Here is a 12,580-nt window from a genome sequence, read left to right on the forward strand (position 1 = left end):
TGGCTCCCAAACGAGGTATACCATACGTATTTTTAAGAGTAATTAGTCTATTTCAGTATCTAATTGTTGCAGTGGAAAACATTCCCTCTTTATCTGAAAATTTAAAGGTAATCTGAGGCATTAATTAGTTATTTTCCAGAAAAAAAACAAAAGCAACTCCTTTATGCCTACTTTTGAAATTAAAACTAAATTGTCATACATAGATAAACTAAACTTAACACCTATTTCATATAATAAATGTGTCTCATGAATAAAAAGGTTATCAGGGCTGTTTTGTCTTAAATATATAAAATTTCCCATATTTTATAGTTATTTAGCCCGTTAACTTTAAGTGATAGAGTTTTAAATCTGACATTACAAGAATGGGAAATATCCATTTTTATAGTTAAAAAGATGGACATTTATTTACCTCTTTCTATCAGAGATATTTCATGTTGAATGTTATGGTAAAAATAGGGAAATTTACATAAATCAATACACTTTGAGCACAAGTTTAAATGTCATAACCATCATAAAGATTGAATAAATAGCAACAAATTAATAAAAAAATTATTACCTTGGAATTATCAATTCCTAGCCTAAACTGGCTAAAAAATCTCTTCCACCTAAAAGAACTACCAGAATAGAGAACAGTAAGCTCCCATAAGCTATTTAAATGATAAAACTGATAGATGTAATGAAAGACATATTAAATGACAAAGAGTAAGTTGTACATATTTAGGAAGATAGTAATCAATCTATGAAAGTCTTACATGAATGAATTTATAGTTACAAATACTTTAACTCCTTATTGTAGTCTCAGCAGTTAACTTCATGTATAGTTCACTGTATTTTATAGAATGTGTCCCATATGACCTATAATAATAGTGTAGCTTTAATAAAACTGTTAATATACTGAAATAGCAGAACATGTGTAGGTCATAAAGGCACTTAATCATGCAAGCTATTTCTGCACATATAACACAGTCGCATTACTGCTCAGCAACAATTTCAGCTCTAATCGCTGTACTTAACAGTTACAAACTATTTCATACGAGAGGCACAGTATAAGCAACCAGTGCTACTCCATCATAGATTCATTGTTATGTACTAGGCTAGATGCCCTTCTGGGCCATTTTAAGACTATCCACTTTCCCTCAGAGTTAAGAATCAAACCATGTATCTTGTGTCTGTGAGGTAAACACCTAACCATTATGCCATCTTCAGATAAAAAGAAAAAGGCTACACTGGAAATTGAACTCGCATATAGGCAAACAACATTAATTTTGCCATATTGATTAATCGGGTGAGCTAAGGGACATCATATCTTTAGTGAGTAAGTGACTTAATGCAGACAGCCATATTCATTGATACCTGTTACACAACACAGCAAAGTGAAGTTTTTCACAAGTTTGCTACAGTGTCAAATGATCATCCAAACTCAAGACAAAGCATCCCATACTTTACTTTCCCCAAACCGTAGATCCAGTATGTTCTATCCAACCCTTCATCAACCATAGTTTAACACTGTTTAAGAGGTATCTCATAAACCAGCAACAGTGGTAATGCCCAGTCCATTTAATATAAAAATAAAACATATCCAATATAGTCAACAAATATAACATTAATCCACTCCCAAATTATAGTGCTAAAAATAAGTATATAAAAACAGAGCTCTGAGCATTTCAATGTTGTTACCTAATTCCAAAGGACTAAAAAAAAAAAAAAAAAGAATTGTCGTATCTTTTACTTATTTGTGCTGAAGCTAATACACAATTTTAATACAGTGCTGTGGTAAATAACTACTGCTAACTGATAATTAAAACAAAATACAAGCAAAAGAAATATTTCTCATTCCTTAAATAAGGTGAAATACAGAGATCAAGAGAAAACCCAGAAGTAATAAGTGAATATTAAAATAGTGCAACAGAACTCATTCTCTTTATACCTACAACTGTCTTCTTAATAAAGAATCTCAATTACACCTCAGATTAAAGACATGGTATAGGACAATGACAAATGCATCGCATAACAAAGAAAACATGAAAGGAAGTGCCTTTTATTTTTATTTTTTTTAATTGTTTGCTTCTTGGGAGGCACTAGCCGTTAAGGTGATTGACCCAGCTAGTTTTACCTGGAAGGCTGGGGTGAGGGTGGGCAGCAGATAATTTTTTTTATAAAGTCCTGGAAACTGCCTAGCGGCTAGAATATATTTGAGCTGAAAGTTCATAGGTCATTTTCTTTCTTAGTACTAAAATCGGAGACAAAACCAAAATTAGGGGAAGAATTTTATTGGTAAGTATCCAGCATTTCATTAATTCACGGAAATTGAAATTGCGAAATTTCAGTATTCGTTTAATGAAGGAATGCTGATGGGCAAAGGCAAAGTGGTAGCATTATTTTATTGGTTTTGCTTTAAGTAACTGTAACAAAGCATTCCAACAGCTGCTTAAAAGAGAAATTTTGAAACAGCTGTCATTCCCCTGAGCTTTTTTCCTGTCCTCAACTTGATCCATTTAAATATTGCTCTTACTTTCAAACTTAAAAAAGCTGCTAGAGTAACAGGTTTTACACTATATTTGCTTTCTGAAGGATATGAAGTTTGAACTGTACAAGTTCAATGTTTGTCTTTATTTAGTGACTAAAATACCCAGTGATTTGCCAGAAAAACCCACACGTATTTTAAGAAGAGTGCAACAAAAATATGAAGCAAGTATCTTGGCATTCCATGTAGATGTGGACAGCTGAAAGGTATGGTAGCTCTGTGTGTGTGTGTGTGTGTGTGTGTGTGTGTGTGTGTGTGTGTGTGTGTGTGTGTGTGTGTGTGTGTGTGTGTGTGTGTTTGTGAAACATACTTAAAAGTAATTAACAGTCAGCATCTACAAGGCCATGTTGTCAAGCTTATAACACTCCTGGGCCATATACAGAGGTATGCTTTAGGAAGGTCTGAATTGCAGTCTTAAGTATACCCTTTTGCTATTGCCAGACAGGTTTGCTGAGGAATCTCAAGAGTGTGTGGAGACTTTCACTGACCGGCCCAAGGACTTTGGTTTATATGCCTACTGCCATGATGTCTTTTTGCAGTATAGTTAGCTAGTCTTCATTTTGGGCACTATTGTCATCTTCTGCTAGTTAAGTTCCATGCAGAATTGGCCATAAATAAATTTCTTTGAGTTTTCAATACATCAGAAATAAAAGTCCTGTAGATTTCATTAGAACAAAAGCATATATTTTTTACTTGTAATTCTGAGTAGCTACAATGCTGTGCTTTAAAGCAGCTATAGCTGTCGAGTCAAATTCAGAGGTATGCTTCACTGGAAGCTCTTATGGTAAAATTGCACTCTTATGTTTGCCTTGTAGTCTGTATGTATGTTTTAAGAGAATTTTGTCAATATTTTAATGCTTTGTAGCATTCTTTGTATCACATGGACAAGATTATAAACTAAACTCTGGGTATCCGGTAAATATTTTTCTTTTTACTTAGCTAGAATTTAGTAAGCGGGGGAGTTTCAGCAGGTAGGGCAGAAGCAGGATGCCATACATTCCTCTAGACAGAGGTTTTAGGGCAAATACTACTGTTACTTGTTGCACAAATGTTCATCTTACTTGCTAGAGTCGTCAGTATCTCTTAATATATCCCCAGGTTCTTACATCCTTGTATTTCTGAATGGTATTGCATTTTAACATTTCTTATGTTCATTTTAGATATAGAAGTGGTAAAAGTGGAACGAATACAGCTGATTGATGCTGTGCTGAATCTCTGCACGTACCATTATCCAGAAAACATCCAGCTACCTGCAGGGTAAGGTATAAAACTTATAAGTTTTGAAGTGCTAAACTATGTTTACATTACTGTTATAAACTGCTATGGGTGCCTCCCACAGCATGTTCCATTATTACATCAGAAATAACCAACCATATTATTATTCATTCATTCATTTTTGGTGTGTGTGTGTGTGTTTGGGTCTACTTCAGTAGACTGAAGTTATACTTTCCCGACTCCAACTAGGCCGAGATGAAAGGATTGACAAGTTCAAAAGACCGACATCTTGAACACTGACTTTTCAAGCGAGGTAAGTAACCACTTGGCCATCCCGAAAAAAAACAAAAAAAAAACAAAAGTAAACCCACTGAAGCCCCCCCCCCCCAAATAAATATACAAACTCAGAGATTGCACTATTGCGGGGGGTAAGGGGCAAAGTTCAACAGGATGGGCAAGCGGTTACTTACCTTGTGTGAAAAGTCGGTGTTACGGATGTCGGGCTTCTGAACTTGTCGGTCCTTTCATCTTGGAAATTCCAGTGTCGGGTAAGTAAAACTTAGGTCTACTGAAGTAGACCCATGTGTTTGTGTATATATTGGTATGTTGTATGTCATTACCTTTGTATCTCACTGTAACTGATGACATATCTTCTAAATGTTTTATATATTCTCTGTTTTACACTGTAAGACCTTACTACTCTGTATGTACTGTGATGAATTTATTCATCTGGGCTGTGCCTGAGAATGTTTTGTTCTGATTAGTACACTGCTTGTGTTAACTAACATAAAATAAAATAAATTGAGTGAAGCTTCCTGTCTAACTAGCTACTAGGTATACCTATCACGTCAAGAAGCAGAGTCCAGAAAATTATATTCATGGCATACAGGTCCATACTTTACCACAGACCATCTTGAAGGGTTACTGTTTGTCAGGTGAGACATTCTTAAAGGACAACTAAATGCATAGAGCTGTGTCGTAGTTCTTTCTGTTTATCTTGCAAACAATTCAGCATATTGAGTTGTGCCAAAAACAGCTTGTTACAGAGAAAATTTGCATTTCTGGCTTGAACTCAACATTATAGGAGCTTAGATTATAACAAGGAGCCTGCCATCCTGTCATCAACTTTCATGTCTTTCTTTTTTCAAAAGAAGCAGTGTTTTAATGTACCAGGAATAAAGGGGCCTATGATGCTTATACTTGTAAGACAGACAGACTTGTAGTAGGTAATCTTGTTCGTATTTTAATTATAAAGTCAAGTTTTAGATTCATGCAAGTACATGACATGAATGTGCAGGCGCGTGAATCAATCCAGAACTCCCTGGTCTGATTTTAAGAGGTCTTCTGCGATAAACACATGCTGAAATCTCTACTTTTAATAGCAGCACCTCAACACAGTTTACAATTTTCCAGAGACAGCAAGCTATGCTGAATTGCTCTCCGAAACCCTGTGCAACCTTGTCAGTGGCTGCATAAAGCTGCTGTACCTACCAGAAGTAAGCCCAGGACTAGCCCAAGAAACAAACAGCCCTGATGCCATTCCAAATTAAACAGGATATACAACAAAAGGTAAAAAATATGGCAAAAATCAGGAAGGGTAATTCCCATAAAGATAGAAACTCTGTCATCAAAGTAAATATGCAAGTAAGAGGGTTTATTAGGTCTAGCAAAGCCAACTTTGATGTTAAAGTAGCCTCCCAGGTGAAAGATGAGCATAAGGCCTTCTACAGCTGTGTTAGAAACTTCAAGGATGGCACACAGCAATGTGCTGAACTGATGGTTAATGGTGCCACATTCAATGAGCCTGACAATATGGCAAACTGATTAACAGACAGATTTAGTCCAGCTTTACCTCCTCTCACCCCCAACCATCCCCTCAAAAATACCCCCAAATATAACCTGTCCAGCCACAGCTAGAGAGCATGTATTGGCTGCAATCATTAAAGCAAAGAACTTGGCCTCAATGGGCACCAGTAACATCTCAGGATGCCTCCTAAACCTAAAATATGACATCAGGACCCCTGGAGTCATTATGTAACTATAGACTTAAAACAGGCTTTGTGCCACATGAATGGAGGACTGCAACAGTCATCCCCCTTCTTAAGGGTGGACCTAGAAGAGATCCTGGAAGCTACAGACCAATTAGTCTGAGTAGTCTTGTTAGCAAAGCCGTGGAAAGGATTATCATGGGAATTGTCAACAAGGACATAGGAGGCCTCCAGATACTGGGTCCATCCCATTTTGGCATTGTCATAGACTGTCATGCTTAGTGAATCTGGTGGATTTCTTTGAAAAGGTCACTAAGGCAATGAATGAGGGGAAAAGGTGCATACTGCCTACCTAATTCTGGCTAAAGCAGTTGATACAGTACTCCACTCGGGCATTACCAACAAACATATGGAACTAGGTATAAATCCCATTATAACATGCTGGATAGCTAATTGGTTCACTGATAGCACCCAGGATGTTAATATCGGTGAGGCTACCTCCACAAAATGTCCAGTCACCAGTGCAGTCACCTAGGACTCTGTGCTGTGCCCACTCCTCTTTGTCATCTACTTGTCAGTTGTCAAAAACATCTGGCTAACCAAGTTCACAGATGATTGCAAACTTCAAGCAGTCATTGAATCCCCTTGATGAGAACACCCTTCAGAAAGGTCTAATGCATGCAGACGCTTGATGCCAAAGCCATGGATTAAAACTCAATACCAAGAAATACATTATAGAACCATTTGGGACATCTACCACCCTGGGTAACTACATCAATAAAACACCCTTAAAAGTTTATTCAATAGTCAGGGATCTGGGAACTCATGCATGGAGATAGTAACCTAGCCTTCGACCAGACTGTGTTCAAGTTACTAACAAAGTCCTTCTATGTTGCTCAACCTTTAAGCAGGAGGATGGCATTTAGGTCTCGAGAAGTCATCATACCACTGTACTTGACCCTCATCAAACTCATTATCAAGTATAATGCCCCCTTAAGTATGTACCTAAGCAGACAAATGCAATGACTGGAACATCCACAGATTTTCTTACAAAAAGAATACTGGGAGTAAACACAATGTCTTAATCTGAGCCTCGAAGCCCTGTCTCTCTACTCGGTATGATACAGGCTTCTGAGATGTGATCTCTGCCTGGCATACAGGGCATCCCTGGAACCTATTTTGATGAAATTTTTACACATCTGCAAAATAAACAGCAACAGAACTACTAGATTAAAAGACTTGCCTGCAACATAAATAGGACATGTTGGAGAGACAGATAGTTTCTCAGAGAATTCCCATTCTTTGAAACAGGCTCCCCATCATTGTGAAGCAGAGTTACTCCCTATCCCTTTTTAAACACAACTTGGACCAGTAGCTGGGTAAGCAGCAATTCACCCCCCCCCCCCTTGTCTGGCTCTTCTGTTTCTGATGGACAAAGGCAGTCAGTAAATCACCACATTTTTAAATGAATTTTGTGGGTCACATTTGGGTTGCATGGCTAGACTTATAAGGGCCGTAGTAGTCATTAGTCTAGTATACATCTTTGAACCTGTGAAGTATTCCAAAAGCAAGTCAGTGCTTGTTCATCTAGAGCAGCTCAAAACAGGTGTGCAACAGCTTTCTAGACCTCCAGTCACATCTCCAAGTGCTGTAAGTTGGATTGTTTTTCAAGAGCAGAGCGAGGCATGTACATTCCCCCACTTTGTCTGGGTCAGGACATGTACTGCATTAGCACTATTTTCATTCCTTATGAATGCTTTTGCAGCAGTGATCCCTGTGTGGAACATAGCACAACTGTATAGTAACTTACATAGCAGAGGACAGCTGTGCAATAACTTACTGTAGTGGCAGATGTTCGAGTTATGAGTACTGCAATCACTTATGCTGTAGGGACTCCTTCCCATCTTCCTTCTAGATTTGTTCTTGGTAAAGTTAAAAAAAAAAGAGGCGTGTTTGCTGCTATCCTGTTTTGTTATTCCTCCGAGTTTGCACACTGAGGGACATTGGATATTTTGCGTAAGGGGAATCAATATTGACTTTTGTTCCTGGCATCATTCAGAGTCATACTTACTGGGGATGACTTATTTCCCTCACACAGAAAGGAACTGGAGATGGGGTTGGCCACTGTCCCTGTTTTATCTAACACCATTCTGGCATTTACTGCAAAAGGAGACCAGTCCACACAGGTAATGTCCAACACTGGCTGACGGAGAACATTTATGTGCGACAGATTCCCACACCTTATAAATCAGTGATCCCAATATTCAAACATCTGTTGTGGTGTTACTGTACAGCTGTATTTTGTCAAGAGCCTTATGCATTCATTCATGATGAGAAAATAACACTTCAGCCTAACCCCTCCTTTGTGCCAAAAGTGTTCTGAGAGTTAGCTTTGAATCAGAATATCCAGGTTACATGTCCTCTGTCCTAATCCACAAACAAGGGGGAAAGAATATTGCATGATGTTTCATTATAGACCAGCAAAATAAAAGTTATACTGACTGAGCTAAAGAATTAAGAAAAACTGATCATTTGTGTGTCATATTTAGACCAGAAGAGCAAGGCTAAACAAACTGACAAATTGTATCACCTTCTGCTATGCCATCTTGGTAGAGGAGTAGAGGACTATGAAAGAGTTTATTCCAACAGAGCAAAGGCAACTACAGCTGCTTCCTTTAAAAATGTTTCATTTAGAGCACCTGTAGGGCAACAGCCTTGGCCACCATCATCACTTTGTCCTGATGTTATACACTAGATGTACCCATGAGCAGGGCTTGCTTTGGCATTGCAGTTTTTTTAAGTTATTTTGTAACCAGCTCCTCTCTAGTCTGGAGTACTCTTATGTAAAAAAGTACCATAGCAGTCTTCCTATGTGTTAGAGTATGGACTTGAACATCTGTACTGCTGATTCCTGTTAATGTGTTATAGGTAGGGGTACAGTCTCAAAATTCACACAGATGACCCCAAAGTAAATACATAGCTGGCATTTGAACTTGACAACATACAGCAAATTTATGGTAATATCTTGAGTTATGAATATCATTTACTTCAAACAGGTAAGCTTTATACTGAACAACTGCAGAGCAGAGTTGGACTCTGTTAATTGTCAGGATTTCACCTACCCTTGCTATTAGTGTAGTGCCTTTCAGTGCTGTCTTTCCAAAAGTAACCAAGACTTGGCCAAGGTAATTGTACATACACACAGAGTTTCACAAAAGTGGTTAATGATACTGTTCTAGTGACAGAGTCCCTTTTCCTGTCTTTACAGTAACTTCATTCTAGACAACTCTGCCCCATGAAGAATGCAATTACTGTTTACTCTCTTATAATAAGCCACACATAATAGAACTGTTTGCTTCCAGTCAGCAAAAGCAGCCACTTTATAATATGGACAAAGTCCCAAAGTTTAGATATTGACCTTATGTACTAAGTAAATCCCCAGATACATGCTGTTGAAATTGAATAGTAAACCTCTGTTCTTAAAATAAATACAATTAAGTTGTACACTTTGTAAGTTTAAATATACACATAATTGTTTGTACAGGAAGAATAAAACAAAAGGTTTGAACAGATAGATGCATACAGGAAAACACTTTTTTCAGTTGTTTTTGTCTTAATACTTGCCATTAACTAAAAAAAAATATTTCTACATCTGATCTCTAAACGCATTTTGCAGTTATACGATATTATCAAACAGTGAATTCCACATGTGAGCTGTCCATCCAAAAAGTCCTGTGTGCACAGTTATGAAGGTGAACTCTTAACTGCTATTTGGCAGATGCTCTTTGAAGTTTAGTCCCAGGTTTATCTTTTAAATGAAAGCTTTTTGTTTATGGTGCAATTGTGATAATGCATATTTAAGCAGAAAATACCCATTTCAGTTTACAAGTCTTGTGGTATGTCTAGGAAAAATGTATATAGTTAATATGTTTTACATTCTATACATTTTGCATATTACAAGATTTAATGGAAGCAGTAACCATAAGTTTCACTCAGCTTTTCACATTATATATCAGGAATTATTCTGCAGCATTGGTCCTTATGATGAACTTGGTACAGCTGTGTAAACTTATTCACCTTAACTATAGATGTTAGAGTAACAGGTTCACTGCTACATTATTATCTCCTGTCCCACCTTCCCTGTTTGTCTGTTTTTGCATTCCACACATCTCCTTTGTAGATTGAAGAGTGTTGTTCACCTCACTTTACTGGGCTTTCCTTCCAGTGCACCTGGCAAGATCTATGGGACCCATCAGATGTAATTTCTGAGGACCTGCTTGCCCCTTTTGTGTCCTGAATGTCTTTCCATTAGTAGCTGGTACAGTTGATGATGATGTATGCAAAAAAAAAGCCTACATTGCTGTGTGATGCCCCACTTCTGGACCAGTAATCAAGGAGCCTGAATCCCCACCACTGACACTGGGGAGGGATGTTCACTTGGAACAAAAATAGATACACCCAGTATTTCCAGATGTAGCTCTCTGCACCAATTACAGTTTCCTTTAAGAACACATAGGGGAACATACTCAGTCTAGGGGCTGGGTTTCCCATTCTCTGTACAGGTCCCCAGTAAGACTCCCCACTGGCACAGCTGTAGAGTTGAGTCCTCAGCCAAGTGTCCCAAGCCAATTCCTCTACCACCCTTTCTGTGAAACCAGTGCTGTGTGTCCCTGCTTCAAGTAGCTGACACACACACACACACACACACACACACACACACACACACACACGCACACACACACACTTTGGGGTTTGATTACACACACACACACACACACGCACACACACACACACACACACACACACACACACACCCGAGAAAAGCTGGGACAGATTTACCAGCTATGCCCCTCTGCCAAGACTATAAGGTAGATACTGCCATCAGGACATTCCAAAGCCAGCTACTCTAAGGCTCATACAAGTTTACCTAATTATACTGAATAAAATTAATACCAGTACAAATGGTAGTGTTTGATCAGTGCAGCAAGGCTTTCAGGAGTGGCCATAGTGTCATCAGATAAGTATAAGTGCTCTAAAAGGTTAAAATATTTTCTAAACGACCAGCCTGATGAAAAGTTTAAATATATTTCATAGTAAATAATAAAAAGAACATGAACATACTAAATATCTAGTTACAATAAACACCAGGGTTCCAATCACAGGAAATATTAAAAATAAGACAGATGGATAGAATCACACAGATACAGAAAAATGGCACTTAACTAAACTCACTATGCTTTCTTGACTGATCTAAAGAATTACTATTCCCTGGTTGCTTACTAAAGCAAGGCAGAATGAACTGAGTGAGTTGTCTTGTCAGTTCCATAAACAGACTGGTCTGAGACTTCTGTCACATTTAGTTTTTGTTGTTTTTCTTTCGGCTTTTCCCGGTTAGGGGTCACCACAGTGGAACTCCAGTCCGCTAATGAGTGGCAGTCAATTTTTTATGGTGCTGAGGTGCCAGCTCGACGCCCAACCTTCAACGAAGGCACGCCCATTCACGCATGTCTTTCAAATGCCACTCGGCCGCGGGGAGGACATGCCGACTCCACACAGAAGGCGCTCCAGCCGAGAATCGAACTGGAGAACCTCTTGCTGTGAGGCGTCAACACTACCACTGCACCACCATGGCTGTTACTTCTGTTACATCTAGTATTAAAACATAATTTCAGTCTTGGATTACAGAATGACATCACATGCATCTGGTTGTCTGACTTTGGTTCCTATACTACCTCCTTTGCTAGAAACTGAATCAGAATCTAGCACACATATGAGTCAGTAATGCGCACACACACACACACACCTTTGCTAAGGTATGTTGCAGCTTCTGAAAGTCATAAAACAGTTTCAAACTTCCACCCTTCCAGGGTAGCAATTAGTTCACCCTCCAGGAAAGTACAGAAGGCTTCCTAGTACAGACTTTTTGTCTCTGGCTGCATTAAGAACTGTATGATACAATATTTATGGCCTACCAGGAAACTTAATTTCAGACTATTTTTCAAAGTTAGCTCTACTGAGATTAATCTGTTCTCTTCCAGTACCTCTGTTACAATGTATTCATTTCAGTAGTTACCATACAGTTTTGACATACAGATATACTTCTTTTTCTTTCCAGCAGGACCCACTGTTGGTACATTTTTTTTATTTATTTTATATTTGTTTACCGGGAAAGTCTGACTGGGCATGGATCTCATTTTCAGCAGAGGCCTGGGGAGAAAAGCTCCACAAAAATTAGTACAGCAAATACAGTAAATACAATAGATATGTTAATAAAGTACAGTACAGAATGAAAAAGTTAATAAGGTACAGTTTCAAGGCCAAGAAAGGAGCAAAAAGTAAATATACTATAAGGAGCACAGTGTGTTATAATAAACAATACAGTTGAAAGGACATTTTGTTCAGTCATTTGGTTACATTTGCCAGTGGCTAGTACAATAAACACACATTGAATAAGAGTATAGAAAGGAGTTTTTGCAAGTTTTCATAGAAGGTTAAAGTATGATATGATCTAATTAAGTGAAGCTACCCAGGGTTAGAACAATTACATAACCAAGAACTATGTAAATGGGACCGGATGAGTTTTTTGAAATTATTTTTGTTTTCAATGGTCCTAATATCTATGGGGATGGTATTCCATGCTTTTGCAGCAGAAATGGAAAACAATGAGTTGCTTTTGCTTATGTCAGACAGTGCTTTATTGGTGGATCTTAATAGGAGTAGATATTAAGTAGACCTTGAAGATCAGGAACTGTATAGGGTTAATACAGAATTTGGTGGGCTAGTGTAGGCTTGTTATATGTGAGCAGGTTGGGTAATTCTAGCCAGTATAGTTGCTTGATTGCTATGCAGTGAT

The 12,580-nt window shown here is 38.1% G+C and overlaps 1 protein-coding gene across 3 annotated transcripts in view; it reads left to right on the top strand.

Moving 5' to 3' along the window:
• INTS1 (integrator complex subunit 1) overlaps window positions 1-12,580 on the top strand; it is a 2,399,836-nt gene that overhangs the window by 817,677 nt on the left and 1,569,579 nt on the right. For all 3 annotated transcript variants that reach the window (XM_044089756.1, XM_044089757.1, XM_044089758.1), the window contains exon 16: window positions 3,685-3,781. In XM_044089756.1, the coding sequence (XP_043945691.1) occupies window positions 3,685-3,781 (97 nt within the window). The remainder of the gene's footprint in view (window positions 1-3,684; window positions 3,782-12,580) is intronic.

The sequence above is a fragment of the Protopterus annectens genome, chromosome 12.part0 (genome assembly GCF_019279795.1).
Source record: "Protopterus annectens isolate FY-2018-M chromosome 12.part0, PAN1.0, whole genome shotgun sequence".
Lineage (NCBI taxonomy): Eukaryota > Metazoa > Chordata > Ceratodontiformes > Protopteridae > Protopterus > Protopterus annectens.